The following is a 23,537-nucleotide window of genomic DNA, read 5'->3' on the forward strand; positions in this document are numbered from 1 at the left end:
AAACTACCGACCAGAGAGAGATGGCTGTCGAACGAGAAAAGGATCGAGCTAGAAGAGCGTCCGAACGACGGCGACGATGTGCTCGCAGTTCGACCGGTTCGACCGTTGTGGTTTGTAGACACGTGATCATGGCTTTCTCGTTTTAGAACTCGGCATTTAATGTTCTCCCGTAGTTCTGTCGCTGCCTTTCGCCGCGTCAGGTTGGAAACGTCGGCTAGATCCACTCGTTCCGATAGCTGCTATCATGAGGCTCCACTTTCTCGAGGTAATCGTTGTTTCCTCACCGAATGCATCTCGCGCCCCTCGCACAGTGTTGGCACGAAACTCGATGATTCGAGGCATCAACTCTCTCGTAAACGCACCAAAATCTCTGTGTTACTTGGCGTTACCACAGTTGACAGTGATTTAACCTAGATGCGTGCTGTACATGTTTCATTTTAATGTATAAGTTGTCAGTGATGATTGTCAGTTCAACGACGAACGTTTTGGCGGCTTTCATATCGTAACGAAGCTGCAACAGTTTAGCTTTGCGAACAGTGCTGACATTGTCTTGTCACCGGAAACACCGAAGAGCTTGTTCTTTCGCGATTTAATTACATTAAATAATAAAGTAGTTCTGAACGGATGCCCGCGTTTTCGTTAAGATCAACGTTGGCTTACAACAATTTAGATTTCATTGGTCGGCGCCAACATCGAATATGGATTTATGTATAACAAATATCTTCGAATCAGTCCTTGAAACCTCGACGAAGCGACGATTTTTTCAAAAAGATAGAATTAATTCTCTTTCTCTGAGCAGTGATTAATGAAACCGTGTAAAAAAAAAAAAAGAATTTGGCGTCTGGATATTATGATACATATTGGTTAAATTTGTTTTTAATTTTGGCAACAATTTTCGACAAGACGCGTCTGTCTATCGTGTAATAGTTTTAGGCACGACCAACCGATGATTGCAACGATGCAAAAATTTCGAATCACGAATTTCAAAGAACGGTGAGTTAATGATAACGATTTTTTCTGACATTATATTTATTTTTGTCGGTGGAAGTATTCGATAATCTATTAAAGAGCGAAATATGGGAGCCACGTACGACATCAGCGACGATGAAATGACATTTTCGAAGAGTTAGTTTTTTGTGGAAATAGCGAACGAAATGAACTGCATTGCGACGGTTAGCGCCGCAGCAATTACTCAAATAAGACGGATTGCAATCTATTTTTAAAGATTAAAGGATTAAATGGAAGTCTAAACAATTTTGTATAGAAAATCGCTGTTATTTAAAACATTCTTTTGTTCATCACGATCCATTTCCGATGTATCGAAACTTGAATGAAACAAAACGGAGTAGAAATAATATCGAGTTTTTTGATCAATATACGATCTACTCGTGCCTGACCGTGATTTGGCGTATACTACTAGCAACACGTTCTATAGTTTTTTTTTACTTGGCGTCCCACAACTGCCAAGGATAACGCGTTGCTGTCGTTGCAAATATTCTTCGAAAGAGTATTATAAATTGCTAACTTGTCTTGTACTGTAACGGGTTAATTAACGATTCCAGATTCGAAAATAGTTCATCCGGCGGAGGAGAGGGTAATCAAAGAGGATCAATGGCGGTCGATATCTTGGACGAGGACCACTTCGCTGTGAGTGCGATCGTCACCATCGGTATGCAGATTATATTTTTCACGATCGCTGCGACCTTCCAGCTGGACAAATTGACGGACTTCGCCGGCGGCATGAACTTCATCATCCTCGCCCTTCTCACATTCTTTCTCGGCCAAGTGGGCAAGGTACTCTAATTATAAACTAGTTCTGCACGCGCGCGCATTATTGGACGCGCGAATTGCATAAATCACGAATCTACGACGGAGTCCGTTACAAATAGAACCCTTGGATTCGACATTACGAACGTTGGGTTGTCTGGAAAGTACATGCCGATTTTTAGTAGGCGGTACAGGTCTGAATATATCGGAATGGTTAAAAACAAATAATATGTGGATATCCCCTTAAAAGGTGAAAAAATTATATTTTTATATATAAAAATTCAAACGTGTCCTTGAATGTTTCTTAAAAATTGGCACGAACTTTCTGGACAACCCAATGCTTTCCCTTATATTTTCTGTAGTACTTTTTATACAATTCTATTGTGTTTTTCTTCTTTTATTTAGCCTTACGACAGTCGGCAGCTCATGGTTACTATATTCGTCTGTTTATGGGGTGTGCGTCTGTCCGGTTATCTTTTATATCGGATTATCAAGATCGGCCGCGATAAGAGATTCGAAGATCGCCGCAGCAACGTAATTCGTTTCGCTGTATTTTGGACATTCCAGGTAATTCCAATGAATCGAGTATTTTCTAATGTAACCCAAACATATGTATCAAAAATAATGGTAGTTGCGATGCAGCCTCCATTGCCAAATATGCCGCTATTTTATTGATTGAAATTGAGCTTGCCAGATATGAATATATAATATGTCACAGTTCGATGAAGCACCACTTTCCATAATGGAACCATGCATAAGCGACGCTGTATTGTATTATTTCCAACTAATTTGAAGTTGCTTGCAGGCTGTATGGGTGTACGTCGTGAGTCTACCGGTAATTATCATAAATTCACCACGACACAAAATTCCTCCGGCTCCCAAAACTATGACAACCTTGGACAGCGCTGGTACTGGCCTCTTCGTAACAGGACTATTGGCCGAGACGTACGCCGACCTTCAAAAGTTTTCCTTTAAACAAGATCCAATAAATAATGGCAAATGGTGCAACGACGGTACGATTTTCATAGAATTAAATATCTATTTCTATTTTCGATAACTTATATATTCCCAATGATATGCCAATAATCGAGTTCGATTGCAGGTCTATGGCGATTATCCAGGCATCCGAATTATTTTGGGGAGATAGTGGTATGGTGGGGCATTTTCGTAATATCGTTAAACGTAATCGAAGGCGCCGAATGGATCGCTATAGCTTCCCCAATTTTTACAACCTTCATCATTCTATTCTTGTCTGGAATGCCTCTGTTGGAAAGAGCTTCCGACGAAAGATATCGCGAGTAAGTGCCGAGTTTGCAATATGTACAGATATCCTACTAACATTTCCGAATGCTAGAACCGTTAAAATAATTCCTTGTTGTTATTTTCGTTCTAGCAATGCGGAATACCGTTATTACAAACAATCAACATCGCCGCTGATACCCATACCGCCGTCCATTTACGTCGAGGTGCCACACTTCTTGAAATGCTTTTTTTGCTGCGAGTTTCCGCTCTACGATTCGTTGGACGTTAAACCTCGAGCTGCCGTTACCGAATCAACGTCGATAAGCCTCGCCGCGTCCACGTAGCTATAGCCACACGCCGGACGTCCAAATTCGGAATCCGGCGTGCAGTCGAACACCACGGCCAGCACAGCCTTTTGAACAGGTTGATTCGACTACTCGCGTCTCACCATTTGAGCGATTTTTTAAAAATTATCCTGCTCGCTTGAAAGTGAGATTTTTTCGAACGATAGCTGTGGAATTCTAGTCAAAAGTTCACGTATCGAAAAACAGTTGATTTAAAATGTCTTTCATTGAAATATTACCTTTGAGAATTAAAATATATTTATTTATGTCTTATTTTTACAGTCTTTTGATTGTTGTTATTTCTACTATGTACTATTGCATTCGTTAGATCGCCAATTTCGGCGGCACAAAGTGACTTACATATTTAATGTAAGGGATCATTGATTTTTGACGTCGGTCATATTTACCGTTAGTTCATTAATTGTACAAAGCGCAATAGAACTTGTTACGATTCAAGATGGAATTACTTATAAATAGTCACTTGAAGCGATGCAAAAAATGCAGAACATGTTGTCAAATAGAGAAGTAGAAGTGAAATAATAATTACAACTGCTGTGTGTATTACGATATTTTGAAGGTACACAGAAAAAGTCGAGAAGAACAACGTGAGAAAATTTTAGATTTTTACATTGCAAGTATTAAATTTAATGGTGAACAAAACTTATTTGGCGCTTTTTGCTGAATTAAAGACAATGTTAATAAAAGTCTAAAATTTATAATATCTCGAAAACGAATTGTAAAGGACACTAGGAAGTATACAAAATGTTTGAATTACCTAAGGAATTAGGTTCGTAATTACACTACCTCGGATATGATGCTTTCGATCTAGAAGCGAGTTTGTCGTAATATTTAGATTATTAGTTTATATTAACCCTTTATTTACTGAACTTGTCAAGAGTTTTTGGTTACACATAGTTACACGGGACTTATAAGTCCCGCCAGTAAATAAAGGGTTAATAAAAATTGCCGAAGTAAATGTGCGATACATCTAGAAACTAAAACAGCTTTATATATCACAGGAAAGTTTCCAATATAGAGGTTAAGGAAGTAGATAGTATATAATACGCACTAATCGTTATAAGTTTCACCTCTGTTTTTTTTTTGTTTTTTTTAATTGATATCAATTGTACATTTTTTTTGTAAGACATTGTTTATTATATTTTAAAATATTTTTGGACCAATAGGGACCATATACAATGCTTATGTCTACTTTTACATATCTAGAAAGCTGGTTTCACTGAAGTAATCTGTCTGCATTTTAGTAGTATATCTATGTGTAACCAGAACCAAATCCAATATTTTAAAAAAGTGGAGCGCTGTCTATATAATGGTTTTCTACATACGAACATCTCTATTATTATAACATACATCTTAACCTAATTTTGATATACGTTTCAGTCTACTGATTTGCACACTGCATCATTTGTTACCATATTCGCTGTTGTATATGAGATACTTAAAAATTAAATTATAGCAATATAAAACATATCCCAGTATCGAGTAGAACATTGTTGAAGAGAATTCAGCGATAATTAATAAACAAAGAATATTATTAGCTGTATTCTTTTAAAAACAATCCACTGCGAGAGTTACTTTCTATCGCAAAAAAAATGATCAAATCGGTTACCTGTTACTAATTTTAATGTTTCAAGAAAGAATACAGCTACAGCTGAAGATTGCGCCAAATTAGAAGTAAAATGTTACGTTGCGAGTGATCCTCAGAAATCGTTTCAACCCGTTTGTTGTTATGTAAACCTTCAGATTTTAGATAATAAACATGTTGGTTCAATTTTGTTTTATCATTACTGTTAGATATCAACCGAAATTAGGTATAGATCCGGTTGCTACATCGTTGGCGCTGATTTGCCCCTGGTATGCGGCAACCTATGCTAGCCGGTTTGTTGGTTCGGTTGCCACCTCGTAGGCGCAGAGACCTATCCTTGTCGCACGCTGTTGCGTTCTCTCTCGCACTCACGCGATTAAGCTTCGAGGTGTTGACCGCGAGATGGCGATACCTCTGTTTGCCAGATTTTGCCCCCTAAGATGACCATAAAAATGGTAAATAAAAATTGGAAATACTTCTGGGCATGCAATAATATTAATTATGTGGATAAATTATAACATAGGGATAGGGGTTGAAATAATTTGACAGACTGGTATCGCAGCAATATCGTTTGTTGCCCCATGAAAACGTATATGTAATGTTGTTTACGAATAGAATAGCAATCAATTAATTTAAATAATCAAGTAATATTACAAAATATATACTTACCAGGTCGAACTCGTACGTGTTGTATATTTATCTCGTCTTTGAAATTAAACGGCTTAGGAATCAATTGATGATTTATATCACGTATACATACCTGATTTCCACGGTAAAATAAAATTAAACAAATTGAAATTACGAGAATTATTAACTCGAAGAACAATAAACGTACTCATCGTATAGGGTTCAATCAATAAAGATCGATAAATTTCGTAAAGATCACATTATATTTATAAACACATTTTATTTGTTTGTATGTATATCGTTAATAAATGGTGATATAATAATGACAATGAAATGTATAGCGCCGAGCATAAAACGAGCAGTCATATTATAATTATTATTAGTATTCCTCTTACAATAATCTTACTGTACTGGATGTGCCTACCTACTGTGTTTGCGTTTATGGTCTTGGTTTCTCGTCACTAATTTATTATTATTTACTCGTACTTCGTAATAATCCGCAATAATAGTGTAACCACGGGTGTAAACGTACGCATTGTCCTAAGTATAAACAGCTTCCACACGCTAATTGTTACTTTTTCCATCTTGTTTGTTCTGTATGTAATCGTAATATCAGTTAATAATAGTAAGCTACTTAAATATTAATATATATCCTCGTGTCTTCGTGGAATATTTTGCGGCCGCTTTCGGTGGGCGGCCTCGTACAAAAAACTTCAATTCCCGTTCGATAACATTATACATCAAAATGTCTGTTTCATTTTGTTTTTTTTTTGTTTTTTTTTTCTTTACTTTTCGATGCGTGAAAGACACTTTGTATAATTACGTAATGTAAAATTTCTCACACGTCCGAGGAAAAAGTCGTCTAATAATAGTGAACTAACCACGGGGCAGCATAACGTTCGTCTTTATTTTTTTTTTTATTTTTTAATTTTTGTTTACTTCAAATATACCGAAAGGAAACTCAGGTAGAGGAGATCGATGTTTGCTTGTGCCTCTTTTCTCGTTTCTTTCTTATAGTTTTGAGAGGTAAGAAAATGTAAAAAATAAAGACAGTCGAATCCGCTATTATTACTCGGATTGCATCCGCGTATACATAATACAAAATATCTATATAATAATATACAAAGTAATCGTAAATATAATATTTGCCGTCGATCCGTAATCGCAAATGAGTCTTCGCTCGTTGGGACGTTGTCAATAAAAAAAAAAAAGGCAGTCGACCCGCGCGCACGCGTGCATGCGTGTGTATGCGCAAATGTTGTGTGTGTGTGTGTGTGTTTGGGTGTACGCGTGGGAACGAGTAGCCGATGAATAAGTGAAGTTAAAATATACGATTCGCTTCGAAGTTAACAACGATCGAACTCCAGAGACGGGCAAACTTCTTATCTGGATAAAATAATTTTTTATATCGAATCGAAGATCATCTCTTCATTCGTTATTCGTCGAATAAAAACTACAAGTTTAAATTTGATAGAAAATACGAAATAAAAAAATTAGATCCGTTGCCTATCTCCGGTTGAAGCCAGTGCCATATATAAAAAAAGAGAAAATAGATCAATTTGAAGAAGCGACAACCCTCCCTCTCTCTTTGCTCTACATATTTCTTCGCCAATCTGATGCATCGATACGAAGACTTACAACCTCTGATCATCGCCGCGAGAAAGCGATTCACTAGAAGTTATTCGAGCACCAATGAATCAGAAAGGAATGTGTCTTGCGTGTACGATCGCGCATGAGTGGTGGACTCGAATCGACGCGTTGAAAGGGATACGATATCATAAGGGTCTCCTCTATCGAACGGCGATTCGAAGCGCGAGTACAAATACAAAAAAAAAAAAAATAAGCACGACTAAACGAAGATCATCATAATGTGATATACGGTATACGTTGCTTGGAACGCTAGGTACATAACTCATTTTGCACAGTAAGAACCAATGGTAGAAGCGACCGCAAGACGCGCTTTTCTCCCTGAATCAAGAATCAGGGTTTGGCGCCGGGGGGTAGGGGGGGGGGCGGCTATTTCATGTATATCGCAATCATAAACGATCTCGCTCTTCTTCGTAAACTACTACCACACCGTACGCATCATTGCAGCGTACGATTCCGCATTTGGCCACTGTTCATAAAGATCTCACACCTGCGTCAGGCTATTGCATTTGATATATTGCAAACCTACAATTCTAATGACTTATGAGATAGCCCCGTTCTGTTGTTCTTTTTTTTTATCTTTTCTTGCTATTTTCTCCGGGGGGAGGGGGGGGGGGGGGGAAGGAGGAAAAAGGGCCCTGGGTCGGAAACAGTTGTTCGATTCGGGTGTGCTGGGGTGTCGATGAGAAATGGCGTAACGTGTCAAACGTATATAAACGAAGTATTTAACATTATGAGTCTATTAATATCTATACGTATAAGTAGAGAGCTCTAGACTTGAATCCCCCTCCCATCTTTTGCTCTCATCGGATGTCTCTCGTGCATTCTCCCCTTTCCTCTCCGTCAATCACTTTCTTATGCTCTCTACACCACCCTCCCGTTCTCTCGCTTTTCGTCAGACATTCGCGCGATGCATGCACTCGCAGATCCATACATACATAAACACACTCTCGAACACGCATGCATCCTTACCCACCCCTTTCCGCGTCTCTCCCTTTTTCCCCGCCCATATCCAGATCACACCCTAAATTTTCCACAGTTAAATCGCCTTTTACCCTTTGAACAACTTATTTGCTTTCTGCCGCCGCGCGACACCTTATTTTCCCTCTTTCTCCTTTTCTTTGTTCTCGTCAACTTCCTTCTTTTCGTCTTTTTCTACTTCCTTTTCCTCCTTGTCCGCTTTCTCCTTGTCGCCCTCCTTCTCCTCTTTAGATTCCTTGTTACCCTCTTCTTTAGTACCCTCCTTTTCCTCTTGCTTTTCCGGTTTTGGTAGATGCGTGTTCATGTCAAGGGTGGAGCAGATCTCGTCCCAATCCGGGAAGCACCGCTCCTTCATACGCGAGCAATGTCCAACCAAATTCGGACAGTTCTCCTGCATGTAGTCTCGCAGACTGTACGACGTGTCTTTGTCGATATACAGAATCTGACCCAGGTGAGCGAACGCTACGACGTCCAACTGTCGAAACAAACAAAAATAATTTACAATTCCGTAAATAATATAGTTTACGACTGCACGTTTACACGTAGATCGTTAAACGGCGATGGTGAACAGAGAAGATACCTTCTCTCCTTCTCTCTTCTCTGTGTCTCTTTACTTCAACAAGTTTGATTAATTAACTCTAATTGGAAGGGTCAACGTTGATCCGTTACAATAATTGACGAAATAAAAGATAGAATTCACTCGTATGGGAATGTAAAATTGAAACCTACCGTGGTTGGCTCGTCTCCAAAGAAGAAGGGTTTATCGGCAAGCATATCGGAGAGAACCTTGAGATCGGCGCAACCCAACTGGGACACTTCTTCGGGGGTATGCATTCCCATACCCTGCGCCTTCACCTTTTTCGCGCTCTGTAACAAATCCCACTATATTTCACTACGGATGGTCGCACCTTTCTGTTCTACACATTCGATTTCTTATTTCGACAGCCGTTAGGCCGACGATTGGCAACCTTTCTCGACTCTAGATCGGATTTTATAAGTAATGACGTTTCGACGATAGTAAAATATCGTTTCGAAATTTACCTTGCGCACGAACGTGAGCTTGAAGAAGAAGTTTAGAATGCTGTTGGGGATGCGGGTGCCAAGGACGTGCTGAAGGTTCACCTTGTACCCCTTCAGAACCTGATCGAGATTTTTGGTGCGCCAGCACATGACCACCCAGGCCAGGTGGTTCTCGATCATCGATATCATCGCGTGCGAGACGCTTCGTTGCTCGGACGTCAGAGCAGCGTCCAGGTCTTTGCCGAATTTCTGGCTTAGCTCGCGGAGGATTATCATGCTGTCGGCATACTCCTCGCCGTTCAGCTCGATGAACGGCAGCACGCCCTTCTTAGAACGGAATTTCATCTTGTGATCCACATTCTGAAACAAAACACGACAATGTAAATCCATACGAACGAAACAAGTACAATAAATTATCTTGATCTTTGAACCATAACCATTCCTTCGATTTGTTTAAATAAATTTTTTATTAAAAAGTCCTGTAAAGAAGATTGTGAATTCTGGCCGATCGCCGACATGAGTAATTATTAATAATCTGTCTTTTCTGTAATCAACTTTCGATATGTTGTTGCGCGTTTCTCGGTTAGTTTTCCGTGTAGAGCACGATTCGCCAATAAAAATTGCAAAAAATGCAACATTAAATGGATTCTGCCGCATCGTGCAGCGTCAACGTTCGGAATTCCCGAAGCCGGATTCCGTAATTCTTCCAGAACAGAGCAAGCAATTTTCTCGGTTAACGAGACAGAAAACGAAATGGGAGAAATAAATAAATCGGTATTTTCTATAGACAGCCCTGCAGGAAGCGTAAGATTTGTACCTGTAAAAGGATTTGTACCTATCGATACGTATCGGTGGTGCACCGTGCGCGCATCATTTTTCGTCAATAAGATATCTGGTGACCTTTACAGATGGATCGAGTTGCGTCGATACATCGATAACGATTATATACATCTCGCGAGAAGAATTCACGCGCATGGTTCCCGTGTCGCGATTCGTCGAAGCGCGATAAACACGTCGTGCATGCGTACCACGAAAATAATAATACCCGTAAGAAAAGAAGACAATAAGATATACGCATTCCAGTCGCCGAAAGTCCGCGTTAAATATCGCACCAGCGAAGTTTAACAGGCGCCAAAGTCAATACGGATATGTATGTAGTCCACTTTCTTGGAGCTATATAGTTTACAATAGAGATTTAAAACAGTGTCAATGAGAGTAACTCCGTTGCCTAGATTTCACCAAAGCACATAATAAGAAACTTTCTAGGCGCTCGGTGGCCATCTGTTAACGCACTACGTTACGAGTCTACGGGGTTCTGGAATCGCGGCGATTTTCTCTCGTTTCACGATCTCCTCGAGTAGGTACCGATTTGCAATCTCGGAGGTACAAAATGAAATTTCAATACTCATACATCATGTCAGAAAATATTTGTGCAGTTGACTAGCACCATTGCCTCCAAATATGCGTATGGATCTCTGGGGCGAGCTTAGCAGACAATGAGTATAGAACGTATACAGATCGGTCGCGATGCACGACTTACTTTTTTGCCTCGGTTTGTATCGTACGCAAACCCTGCCGGCTTTCAAGATAACTAACATCGCTCCAAAGCCAAAATAAAGCGTTATTCGTTACCTAGATAAACATTCGAGTATCGTGCAATCTGGACAAAAGCTTTCACGCTAACGCCATGTTCTGCCTCCGCTGTACGAATGTATCCTAGAACTACTATCCTTAACGATATCGACCTACAACTGTGCGGAATACGCTAAGAAAGCAACACCGGGGAGCATTTCTTGTGTCAACCACAATCGACAAGTGGAAGAACGCTGTACCATCGGCGTCGGCTGTGCAAATCACCCGAATTAACCATACAATGCAGACGTCGGAGAGACCGGAACGTCGAGCCTGGTCCCACGAAAATGGGAACAATGTCACGATATACGTGGGAACACCTCTTTGGAAGGAATTCGTCGTCGTCTGTAATTAATAAGTGATGAACGCAGGCGCGAAAAATAAGAAAAAGAAATTCTTCTATAAAGAAAATAAGGAAAAGAAATTCTTCTATAAAGTATCTCGGGGTACAATAATAAATATCAAATTTCCAACAAAATACAGGGTGTCCCAAAAATGTTGTAACATCTTGAAAGAGGTGGTTCGGGGGGGTGATTTGAAACAACTTTTTCCTTAGCGAAAATGTTGTCCGAGGCTTCGTTGAGGAGATATTAACGGAAAACGTTGACCAATCAGAGCGCGCGTATACCGTTGGAGCGGCCGCGGTAGCGAAGGCTATGTGCTACGCGGCCGCGCTTGTACGCGAACAAGCGACTCGACGTGCATCGAAGGACATTGGACGCGGCCGCTTAGCTCGTAGCCTTCGCTACCGCGAGCGCTCCATCGGCATACTCGCGCTCTGATTGGTCAGTGTTTTCCGTTAATATCTCCTCAACGAAGCCTCGGACAACAATTTCGCTAAGGAAAAAGTTGTTTCAAATCACCTCCCGAACCACCTCTTTCAAGGTGTTACAACATTTTTGGGACACCCTGTATTTATAATTCCAACGAAATATTTATCGCTATCACCACCGTCCGAAATTGTCATCCGTGATAAGATCACGGAAAACTTCAGCCTTTCATTTTTAAAATGCAACGCTTAAAGATTTCAAACGCGACCGAAGAACGGGGTAACTTAAAGAAAAGTGTGTAATAAACGAAAGAGGAATAGGAAGATCACAGCGGTTCGCAGCCTCGGCGTGCCTTCGTATGAGTGATAATGGCGATGATGGAAGCGACGTCGTCGTCGGAGGTGCAACGTCTGTTTTGCAATGCGAGAACGTCGTGATAATGGTGAGTAACGGGTGGTACGTACAAGGGGATCCGGAGGTGGGTGGGTAAGAGAATGAGGGGAAACGAAGAGCGGCAGAGGATGTATGCCAACGTGAATTCCAGGGACAAGAAAGAGTCTAGGGAGAGAAACACCGGAACGAGAAACAGGGATGAAAAGAGAAAAAAAACGGACAAACAGTCGAGGGGATAGAGCAAACGGAAAAGGAAGAGCTTAAACGGAGGATCGAAAAGAAAAAAAGCGACACACGCAACGGTATTTGGAAGAGCAAGATGATGATATATCGCCGCATTCTATCTCTAGATATTAGAAATTTCCTGGATTTCAAAACAAGACTCGTGTTTTAGCTGTTACAACGGCCGTATACGTTTCGCTGAAACGTAGGGAAACGTTGATCTGATCGTTGAACTCGTTACGTTGGAAACAATATCGGTGCCCGTCCGACGACAGTGGAAAAACAAACAGAAGGTAAAAAAAAAAAAGGAACGAGGGGACGCAAAGGCGTAGTAGCTACGCGAAGCCGTACTCGAACGGGGCAATGGCTTGACCAGAGCGCGAAAATCCGATACGACCGGGAATTAAATATCCACCGACGTAAAATCGATGAAGCGGTCGGTACTGATTAATTCGCGACTGGCCACGCGTTGGCAGATGGTGTTGTCGTCGGTACCACTGCGCCGACGATCGTTAAAACTTCCAACCGGTCAAAAGCGCATAATATAATCGTCGAATCGCGCAGGAATCTCACGCAGACGCGTGTATCAATTCGAAGAGATGAAAAGTTGAGCAGAGGCAGACGCTGTAGGCGGAGGAAAAATTACCGCGGGGCAGTTGCCCTCCGCTCGTCATTCCGGTCGAGTAAAATACACACACGCCAATTCTCTGCGCCTGCGTTCGCGTACGTTCGGTAAACATCGACGGGGGTTGGAAGAATACATCCGATAAATGCGAGCGTCCCGTCGTATCTGTAAATGGACGATTTCTCGTTAAAAAAATAAATGGAAGACATAGAATTCAATCTTGCGCGTTTCCGAGTTTCCGATCTTCGACTAAGAAATGATCTCCCGTCATCGCGAATTATTGGCCGTCTCGTATAACCCGAGTAACGAGATGGGCGGGGTTAAGCGAATCGAGAAGAGAGATTCTATGGAGAAAAAGCAGTTCTAGGAGCTCCAAGATGCCACGGGGGAGACGAAAACCGCACGCAGCGGCGAGGAAAGTTTGAAAAAAGATGAGACGAAACGAAGGTATCGAGAGAAGACCGGGAGAGAGAAAAAGAGAGCGAAGGAGAGAAGCTAGGGGAAAAAAACGGGGAACACTGACACGAGCAAAGCACGGGGAGAGCATCAGCCGAGGAAAGCGCGAAGCTCGAATAGAGAGAGAGAGAGGGGGGGGGGGGGAATGAGGGAACAGATTGAAAGGGGGAAGGAGAACGGAGAAGAGAAGCCAGAGAGGGAATCAGGGAGTGGTATAACGGCGCAAAGGGTGGGGGGAACGCGTGGGGTTCGAGGGAGAGCGTGAAAAACGAGAAAGAACGAGAACAAGACAACGGTCGAGTGGGGAGAGGAGACGGAGAAGGATAAACTGAGGGTGAATTGAGTGGGTGGAAGGGAGAAGAAACAAGCCGGAGGACGATGAACTCTGGCGGGTAGGCAGCTTCCGTCGCTTGGCAACGTCCTCCTCCTCCACCACCTCCTCCCTTTTCCTCCTCCTCACCCTGAGGCTCACAGGCCGTTATGTCGTGGTATCGTACGTAGGCAGTCCTCGTCATGGACGTAGTAGTCGTGTCATCGTCTTCGTCGACGACGATCATGGTAGTCGTTGCCGTATTTCCACGTAGCCGTGGTACGCAGCTTGCGCTGCGTATTGATCGTACGGGCTGCTGCTGCTGCTGCTGCTGCTGCTGGTTGCTGGCTGTTGGCTGCTCCAGCATCGGCCAACTGCGAGTTTTAGCCACAGCCCTACAAAGGGCCAATAGGACTCCCTTGGCTTTCTACTCGGCTTGCTCGCTCCGTTCGACGCGACGCCCGAAAACGAAAGCAAACGCGGATGACTACCGCTACTACTGTCTTTCTCCCTCGCTCTGTTGGCGCAACCAACTTTTTACCATTGACTCGACAGTAAACATTGATCCGCGATATTGGAAAAACGTTACGCTTCAACTATCCGAAGATCGACAGACCTGACGCGTTGTTTGTTGCGTTTAAAGCCGGCGACTGACTTGCGACAGAACATTGTAATGTAACGCGAGCATTCGCTTAGTTTGGCGGACTAGCGAGCGACGAACTGAGCCGTTCTTGCGCCTCGGTTCGTGCTCGACCGTGCTCTACTGGTCTTTCGGTTTTTTGACGAACCTCTTTGATCGTCTACTTTTCACTGAAGCAGTCTACTCTTTAGGAAGCATTGAGAAAGAATTCAGCCGAGAGTTCGAAGCGAACATTCGTGATTCCAAAAAGGACCTTGTAATGTAACGCTGGTGCCGAACCGTAAAATTCGTGCCGGAGCAGTTACATTACAGCGTTCTGTTGCAAGTCAGTCGCCGGCTTGACGTATTCGAGACCGACGACGTATCCACAAGTCCATCGCCGATAGCCGCAAACTTTGTCTGCGATTCTGTTCTGACCCACACGCTGCGCCATGGACTAGACGAGTGACCACGTTGCGTGACTCATTGGTTGAGTCATCGGTCTCGAATATATGTTAATCGATATGTATTGGCAGCTTGTGCTGTAATTCAACGCCGTTGTACGACAGGTACAACTAAACGCTACAAACACGGTACTATAACTTTTCATTAACAATTCTCAGTTTGGTAGAACCTATAGATATTACAATGCTCGTTGCACGGATCCTAATTAATTCCAACGCGATCCCCTTAGGAGGGTGGCTGTAGTTTAAGAAACTCTGGGACAACGATAATCGTAAGAGAAATTATTACGTCTGCGAGCCTTATTAGGAATTATTAGACTGATGCAACGTGACCACATTGCCGGGACTACGCGGGACAGTCTCAGAGATTTGTCATATCCTCTCCGTATTAATTGCTTTCCTGGACGTTAAATGAGTTGGCAATTGCGTGCGCGCGATTGACCCGAATACATTCAGATTTTATAGCACGACGTCGGAATAATACAGCTGCTGTCTACCAGAAACGGCACAAACGATTCTTGTACGAGTACTCTCGTTGCGAATATTTTCAAGCATTTCTCGCGCACCGCGTGAATTTACAATTCGTCGCGATTTCCATAAAACGATTTCGTTCGCGCTCTACTTCGTTAAACATTGTAACGTGTTACGTGAAAAATGTCACGTGGCGAAGTACGCGCGAGCAATTTCGCGTGGCTTTCCAGGCGTGAATTAGAAAACACGAGGAATAAAGACAGGAGGCATAAATACGTCGCGGAACAATGTTTCCATTGTTCGCAAATCGAGGAAAGCGCGCGTTTTAACACCTACGCTATCGCGCTCGAGAAGTATGTCGCCTGACGTGCCCACAAAAGATCGTTTTCCGCTGTCTTACGATCGGCATCAATGGTGGGGAAACGTTCCACGATGGAAATACCGCGGAGGTGAATGGTTGCACGTGAAAATAGTTTCACTACAAGGCTACACCGCAGTCGTAAATGACCGACGAGAGCCAATCGGCCGAAAACGAAAGCAAACGCGCGCCGACTGCCAAGTCCAACGAACTTACGACTTGGCAGAGGCACTCTTTGCACGTACACCTGGCGGCGAGCACCACACGTACGAAAGCGGATTCACCGTGCCAGGCAACAAGTATACTCGCAAAGAAAACATAGATCAACCGTATCGTCGCTAAGTTGCAAACCGTTTTAAATTAACATTTTAAAAGCAATTAACATTGCTTTTGGATCGAATCTTTGCGATTCGTCTCAGCCAAAGATTTACAAGGGTACCTAGTGGAGCGGTAAAAGGGAAGTCGAGGTCGGGAAATCGGCAAGGGCCAAAGAAACGGAGGTAGAGGTTTTTAAGATCTGGCTGGTTAACGTGAAAGGGTCCCGTTCCCGTTGTTAACCACCTGTACCGCGCAAGAAAGAGCGCAAAAAGCGACGGAAACGCAAAATTGCTAGCTTTAGCCGACAATAGCGACTGCTACGATGCTTTCGAGGAAAGAATGGACGATGATACGAGGCAGAAAAAATCGTCGAGGTTTTTTGCGTATTTCGCGAACAATGAGTAGTCTCGACGCGTAAAGCAACCTCGTGACTCCCGTCGTTTTCTTGAACGTACCTCGTAATACAGATTGGAATAAAAGAAGAACACCGTCGTGTTATTCTTACCGAGCTACATTTTTTAACTACCAACTAAATTTTCGCACCGCAATAGCTGTGGGACATTCGGCGGATCGTTCGTAACGACCGAACGAGAGTAACTGGAAAAAATTAGCTTGATAGAAACATTTTGATAATCAACCATAAAGTGACTGAACTATCGACCTTTCGAGCGCCTACGATCGCGCGACTCGTCGCCTATGCACCTTGTAATAGAGAGAACTGAAAGTGGTCCCCATTCTCATCCAACTTGTGCCGCGCGTCGCCCGGCCTATCTAACCGTTAACAAATGACCCCATCGCTCGATTACGTCCACGAAAGAGAAAATGAGAGGGACAGACCTTCAACTGGACGTGACAGAATCGTGTACCCCATAAATATTCGTAATAGGCGCCCCGTCGTGATGTTCAGAAGCTGTAAAATGAGTGGCCCTTCTTCGCTCCCTCTCTTCTGTTGGTTCTCTTGATTAATTTCAAGAGATCGTAAAGCTCGTTGGTGTTCGCTGGGATACCGCGAACGGAAAGTAGGCGACGACGCTGAAAGTAGAAACGAATCGGAGGGGCTACTCTCGCGACCTGTTTTTCGTTCTTGTCGGTCTTTCGCTCTCGGAAAGAAGCGATTGTAAATTTTAGGGTGGTCAAGGTAGAAGCTACAGCGGACACCTGCGGATTTTCGAGCTACGCAAGAATCCTATTCATGGAAACAATTCCTTTGCAACAGCCTCTAGTTATTACACGACTGTCGCATTAATTACGGAGAACGACACGTATACGGAACGAAGATCCCGATTACGTTCATTCCTAAACGCCTACTCAACCAACGATCGATGCTTCTGATGTCGGTAGAACCCACCGTGTTTAGGTAGAAGCAGAAATTATGCGAACCCGAGTCTCGTCCGAGAAGACTATTCGAAGCCAGTCCCGTTCGCCAACGCTGTTTTTCCAATCTCGAATATCAATTAGTACCTGCTATGCAGTTACGTCCGCGTTAATCGTGGATATCTATTATTATGTAGCGACGGAGAGATATGGTGTTGGATGACCAATCTATTAATTAAACTACAGATAAAGATATCGGAATCAAAGTGCCAACACAAACTAGTCAGACTTGTTTTCCGAATCTGTTATCAAAGACCCTACAGGATGGTTTCCTGGACATGAACGACTCATCCTAGACGAGTCGGTCATCCGGTACCAAGAGTCGTAGTTACTTCCTCTCGATCCAAGAGGTCTAGGTTGTAAGATTTAGAAATCTTCGGACGGGAGCGTTATTGTTTTCGATCCTTCTGCGCGTCAGTCCGATATCTTGTTTCCGCATCCAGAGTCCGAAATATATTTGCAAGTGTACAAATCGGTCTCCACGTTCCTCACCTGGATCCCAACAGCGGCGTACGATCACCGAATTTTCTAGCGTGAGAAAGTGGCGCAACCCCCGGGGGTCTCGTCGTTTTTGTAGGTGAATTCCGTCCTGATTGCAGCCTTGACGAGCAGAGCAAGTGAGCGCGATAAAAATCCAGTTCCACGGCTCCCCGAGACACTCGACGAACAGAGAGAGGAACGAGTTACCTCGAACGTGTCGAGAAGTCGACGTAGAGGTCGGTGGCCGGCCTACCTCAACGTATCGATACTCGATGCCGCGGCACATGTCGGCCAGCAGTTTAACACGTGTGTTGCGTCCATATAGTTCACCTTCTTCTCCGCGTTTCCGCGTCAACGTGCAACAGTGTAAACGTTCCAGGCTAGTGGCCTCCTCTCGTGAGCCTCTCTTTGCACGGAACGACCCACAGAGAGGAAAAAGAGAGAGCGCGCAACAAGACGCAAATTAGTCGAGTGAAAAAATTAAGTCACTCGGGATACTGTTCCAAAGGATAAACGTAAGGTGGACTAGAATAGAATCAGAGATGGGTAAAGCCGTAGGCTTCGAATAAATTTGAAGTTTGCCGATGCGTTTGTCTCGTTTTTTTCCCTTGTAAAATGTTGAAAAGAGGAAACGAGACAAACATATCGGCAAACTTCAGATTTATACGAAGCCTAGGGTTTTGTTGCACATCTCTGAATAGAATAAGCTAAACTAAACGAGCCTAACGTGTCGTTCCTTTCGAGGAACAAAGCGTCACCTCGGATTTCTATAAATTTCGTCGTTTTATAAATTAATCTGTATTTATCGTGCACCTTTGTGTAACGAACGATTGCGCGCCATCGAGAGGCGGTAACGAGTTCCATCGAGAGAAAACGAAACAACATCCGACCAATCGAACAGATAAGATCCTTGTTTCCCGTCGCTCGCAGTTATCTGAAAATTGCTGCTTTTCTGGTCGCGTCCTGATAGATCGTCTACCCGTCGAACAATGAACTTTCTTCATTGCCGCGCGAAGCATCTTACGAAACGCGAAGATAATTCTGCTGATATCCGCGTAATAGGGTATCCAAAGGAAGCGACTCGTTCATAGCTGACGGGCCACAACTGGATGCGATTACGGCATCGAGTGTCGTCGATAAGGGACCACCGTGGTACTCGCGAGAGAGGATGCGCCGCACCGATCTCTTCTCTATTTATAGATTGAAACGATACAAAAGGATTAGGATCTCAAAGGAAGAAGTATATCGAACGAATTCCGCTGCGACGCGAGGATGATCTGGCGTACGTGATCTAATTGCCTTAAAATAAGATCGCATATACGCGTCAATAACTGGGAAACGTCGATAACGAAAAGTGAATCGAGGATTTTGTTTTCGAGGACAAGCCTCGAGCGTCGCGATAAGCGTGTTTTCTACGCACGCGAACGTTGCAACGTTCATTCTTGAAACAGTGCAATGAACCCCCGCGACAAAACGAATTTCTCGCGGTCGAGGAATGTCAGCGTTGTCCGTGGCGTCTTTCAAGCGTTCCACCGCGATAAGATAAGCAGTAATGAGGTTCAATTGGAAGATTAATTAATTAAGGCCCGCGGCAAAGGGGATAAATTGGGTACATTGCGGTGGTATGCCGGCGCGATGCGTATACGTGTCGGCAAACTGACGAGTAGGCCTTCTCTCTAACTCGGAAAGAACGAGAAAGCTGAATTTATGGAACGGGAGAGAGTTTAAATGACATTTTCAACGAAACGAACGAAACTTCTTCGAGAAGAGATGAAACATTACTCGACACAGAAGTATCGTCGGTTATCGGAAGAAAAAAACGACGCGCAAAAGTGTTCAACGAGGACATGTCAACGATAAGAATCGACGAGCGCAAATAGAAAACTCCTCGCTAACAACGAATGTCGCTCGCTCGAGTATCTTCAAGTTTTGTGAAACTTGCCATGTAGACGGAACGTTAAAGAAATAACACGCGTTATTAATAACGTTAGAATTGTTCAATTACAGTAGATCGATGGTTTGACTTTCCTTGTAAGAGTAACGAAAGTACGAGATAACGAGGAACGCGTAAATCACGGGGAAAGAAGGTTTGGAGAAACAGAAGGAGGATTTATGTCGACAGTGGAGGAGGAGCGAACAGATGCGAAGGTTGCATTAACGAACAGGGCTGATTCGAGAAATATCGGGGAGCCCCTGTCGACGGTAGTACGCGCGTAAAACGGGGCCCGTGTATGGCTGGCATTGTAATCCAATTAAAGGGTAATTTAATTATGGGCGGGGTCCGATTATAGCGGCTGCGCTAGCGGTACCGATCAATTTCCCTAGCAGTCTCGAGTTATGTAATTCCATTAGAGTAACTTATGCGCGGTTTGCTCCGCGATACATACATAGAAATAGATTGCCCTGAGAGATCCGTGGCGTGATCTGGCCACTGTGGAATTTCTGCGCGCAGTTGAATGCACTTTGTCATGCTTCCCTCGGACGCTAAACTATTCTCGCCGCGTTCGACTGCGTTCAAACACAGCTTCTTTTTCGTTTCTTTTCTAATTATCGTTATACCGATTACGTTCCATTTTTGGAATTAAATATCGCTCCGATATAAATATCAGAAGAAAATATCCTCGAGCAGAGGTTGCGGCCACGAGTAAACGGTCGGATGAGATCGACGAATTAACCGAGCTCCGGAGGTCCCCGCGATGCTCAAAATCCTTCGAATGCTTTCCACGAGATTCCGGGTGTACCCAGCGAGTCAAAGGTTAAACGACCCCGACATTCCCGAAACGAGCGTCATCCGTGAAGGAAACCGACTCGAATTAGCCCACATTGCGGGAGCATCTCGCCGGAGAAAAGGGGAATGACGAATATGGATCGCATACGTACGTAGTAGAGGATCGTCGATTAGGCGGTCCCTAATCGACCTCCTCGAACCTCCACACAGTGACCGCGGTTTCTCCTTTTTATTTCGTTCTTTCTTCCTTTTTATTTCGTTCCGTCTTCCTTCGCTTCCTCTCAAATGATCCTGCAAAGGTGACGAGGGGGTTTTTCCAAGCTCCGCCGCATAACAACATCTACATGCGTGACCCCTGGCAGTGGTTTAACGCCTAAACATCGACCGAGGAAAGTCTCCTGACTTAGTCTCGGCAGAGTCAGTCCCATCCGATATGGGCCCATAACACTCAACTAAACTCTCGCTGTCTTCCTTCGTCTTCCTCGTCGGCTTTCTTCGCGATAGGTCGTCTTTGTTGTCGAGCTCGCGAGATACACGTACAATCGCGACTCCAGAAGTCTCGATGCTATTTTAAGAACGCGCTGCCCCCGCATTCGTTCGTCGACTTTATTTCTACTGCGATATAAACTGCGAAGATACGCCCGGACGTGTCGGGTCGCGAGACTCGAATCTGCGTCATGTGTCGCGCATGATTTAAGGCTTATGTACAGTTGGCTACTCGATACCTCGAACAGTCGCGGGAACTACGATTTTTCTCGACTCGCGGTCGATGTACACGCGCGAACGTCTAGGTACGCGACAAATATGCTAAATTCGTCAAAGTTCCAGGACCGTGTACGTTGATGCGAGCGCAGAATACACGCGGCGCACCCCTTGTATGCGCGGCAAGCAACTCGGCGATAAGGAGGCAAATATGCGCAAACATATTATTCGAGCTAGGCTCGGTTGTTGCGTCATCTGAAATTAAATACGGGGTTTTTCCAATTCTACGGCACCCGGCTAAATAATGCACAACCGTAACTCGTTCATGTACTCTGAAGACCTGGTTTACATGAACGCGTTCGAAATGAAGAAAAAGAAAACTAGTTCTACGAAAACAATCATTGATCAGAGATGATAGAAGAAGAGAGTGAAAACGAAAATAACGACGGAAAAGAAGGGTGAAAAGCAAACGCTACCAGTGACAAAATCTAATTACTGCGTGCACACGATTTATCCTTGAAATTTTCACGCGATTGTATACGTTTGACAACGAGGACAAGCGAAGCTTAAAAACGAGGAAAAAAAGGTGGATCGATACTATCGATCGTTCGAAAATAAAAATGAGTTGTATACTTGAAACAATCGACCGGTTACTCGTGCGACGCTGTTTCTCGTACTGCGTTCCATTTACTCGACGTTTTAGCACGCACGAGAATGTTCGAAAATATGTAAATATATTATATGCATGTAAAGAGAGAGAGGCGGTGACCAATGGTGTCGCGATGACGGCGCGGTGCACCTGGCGTGTCCTTTTTTTTTGTTTTTTTATGGATTTAAATGCCGAGTGAGTCAGCTGGTTCCTCAGGTGTGACGATTGTGGCATTTTAGCCAGCAACGCTAACGGCATTCTCACGTTAACGATTCGTTTTATTTTTTAATGTAACTTTGCGCCTCGTTCTACGACTCGATAACGTTTAGAAGACCCGGTATATCGAACGAAAAAGAAATTCGTAAAAAAACAAAGTAGACACTATCGATTCCATGCTCGCGTACTTGACCCGAACAGGTTTTTCGAGCAGCTTGGCTGTTAGTAATTTATAGCCTCGTCGGCATCGGTGCACCAGGCGGCACACGCAACATCTACGCGTTTAAATGCTGAGTGACTAGCACGGGTTAGCTTCGACGGCAGCAATACCATGTAACGGGATCAGTAATACCAGCAGTATCGAGTTACAGATTACCAGCAAGGTGTATTACACACGTATGTTTATCCTATCGTTGGCACTTCTTGCTTATGCGCCTCGCCGATCGAGTAGGAAAGCGAGCGCGAACCAACGAGACCGTTCGAGATTATAAATTCGCAATTTTTTTTTAACGGTAGCTACGTCTTTGCGAAATTTACGATGGCTACGAACGAATAACAGCGGTCTAAGAAATCTGGAAAAATTGATAAAAATGTGACACGAGATAAACACCGTTAAAAACATCAAATTTCGATTAGTTGGAATGTTCAACTCGACCAAGTTTCGCCGAGCGTTCTAAATGCCGAACTCTAAATCGCATTTTCTAAGCGGAAAAGCTATTATCTGACGCAACGACAATAGAGACTGCTGATTTCAATTCTAGGATATACCATTCCAGTGAATCACTCGGCATGAATAATTACCGTCGTGTTTTCTGATCGCTCGAGCCGATAAGAAACGCGCGTACCAACCTTAATCGCATTACGTTACAATCCGGTAATTTGTAACCGACACGTTAGGATACAACGTTTATCATCCATAGATGAATCCATTCATGGTTGATTATCGTAAAGCCGGGGCTAGCTTTCGCGAGATTTCCTAGCATGAATGGCGCCGTCTGTTCGTTTCGCCGAAGAAAACTGGCTCGGCCGATTAAGCGGAAAATTTGTTACATTAGTCGCGAGGAAAAATTTGGTTAAATAGAACTGACGTTAACAGTTTTCCTATCGATACGAAAAAGAAATCTAGCATCGGGGACAAGGTGCAAAGGTACTCAAACACCTGACTCAACGCCGTACTTTTTACAACGTTCCAGCGAAACCGACTCGCGCGCCCTAGTTTCTGTCGCTTCGATACTAAATAACGGCGAACGCTGTAAATACTACATCACACGATTCTTGGAAATCTAGTTTACGCGGAATGAGTCATCGAAGTCTACCCTCTGGACTACGACCAGAAGTAATAAAGCGAGCGAGCGACATTTATTTACAAGGCTGCAAAGTCCTATAACTTGTCTATTCGTAATTCTTTCGTTTTCACCCATGACCGACCTCTTTCAGGAGTATCAAACAAACCCAAACAAACCCAAACAAACCCAAACCAAACCAAACCAAACCAAACCAAACCAAACCAAACCAAACC

At 43.6% G+C, this 23,537-nt stretch overlaps 2 protein-coding genes across 4 annotated transcripts in view; one reads left to right on the forward strand and one right to left on the reverse strand.

Annotated features, from left to right (window-relative positions):
• The first annotated feature begins 68 nt into the window (after positions 1–68).
• On the forward strand, positions 69–5,689 carry LOC128880809 (uncharacterized). 2 transcript variants are annotated; one of them, XM_054131273.1, is made up of 6 exons: positions 69–265; positions 1,563–1,794; positions 2,173–2,334; positions 2,573–2,780; positions 2,870–3,065; positions 3,161–5,689. In XM_054131273.1, the coding sequence occupies exons 2-6, from the start codon at positions 1,612–1,614 to the stop codon at positions 3,351–3,353; spliced, it is 942 nt and encodes a 313-aa protein (XP_053987248.1). In that variant the 5' UTR covers positions 69–265; positions 1,563–1,611; the 3' UTR covers positions 3,354–5,689. The 2 variants fall into 2 exon arrangements, with proteins under 2 accessions (XP_053987248.1, XP_053987247.1); XM_054131272.1 differs by lacking the exon at positions 69–265 and adding an exon at positions 361–993.
• Positions 5,690–6,631: 942 nt separating this feature from the next.
• The window catches only part of LOC128880808 (failed axon connections), a 27,365-nt gene continuing 10,459 nt past the window's right edge, over positions 6,632–23,537 (reverse strand). The window contains exons 2-4 of one of the 2 annotated variants that reach the window (XM_054131271.1): positions 9,253–9,591; positions 8,941–9,078; positions 6,632–8,686 (exon numbers count right to left, since the gene is read on the reverse strand). In XM_054131271.1, coding sequence (XP_053987246.1) covers positions 8,327–8,686; positions 8,941–9,078; positions 9,253–9,591 — 837 coding nt within the window. In that variant the 3' untranslated portion in view covers positions 6,632–8,326. Of the gene's footprint in view, positions 8,687–8,940; positions 9,094–9,252; positions 9,592–23,537 lie in introns of both variants that reach the window. The other variant, XM_054131270.1, reaches the window with a different exon arrangement.

Source organism: Hylaeus volcanicus, chromosome 8 (assembly GCF_026283585.1).
Source record: "Hylaeus volcanicus isolate JK05 chromosome 8, UHH_iyHylVolc1.0_haploid, whole genome shotgun sequence".
In the NCBI taxonomy this organism is placed as follows: domain Eukaryota; kingdom Metazoa; phylum Arthropoda; class Insecta; order Hymenoptera; family Colletidae; genus Hylaeus; species Hylaeus volcanicus.

Bases quoted from the DNA above. Each gene is read 5' to 3' on its own strand.
- LOC128880809 (XM_054131272.1), top strand. From the start codon at position 947: ATGATTGCAACGATGCAAAAATTTCGAATCACGAATTTCAAAGAACG. The intron at 994-1,562 runs GTGAGTTAATGA...TAACGATTCCAG, and splicing joins ATCACGAATTTCAAAGAACG to ATTCGAAAATAGTTCATCCG. The intron at 1,795-2,172 runs GTACTCTAATTA...TCTTTTATTTAG, and splicing joins TTCTCGGCCAAGTGGGCAAG to CCTTACGACAGTCGGCAGCT.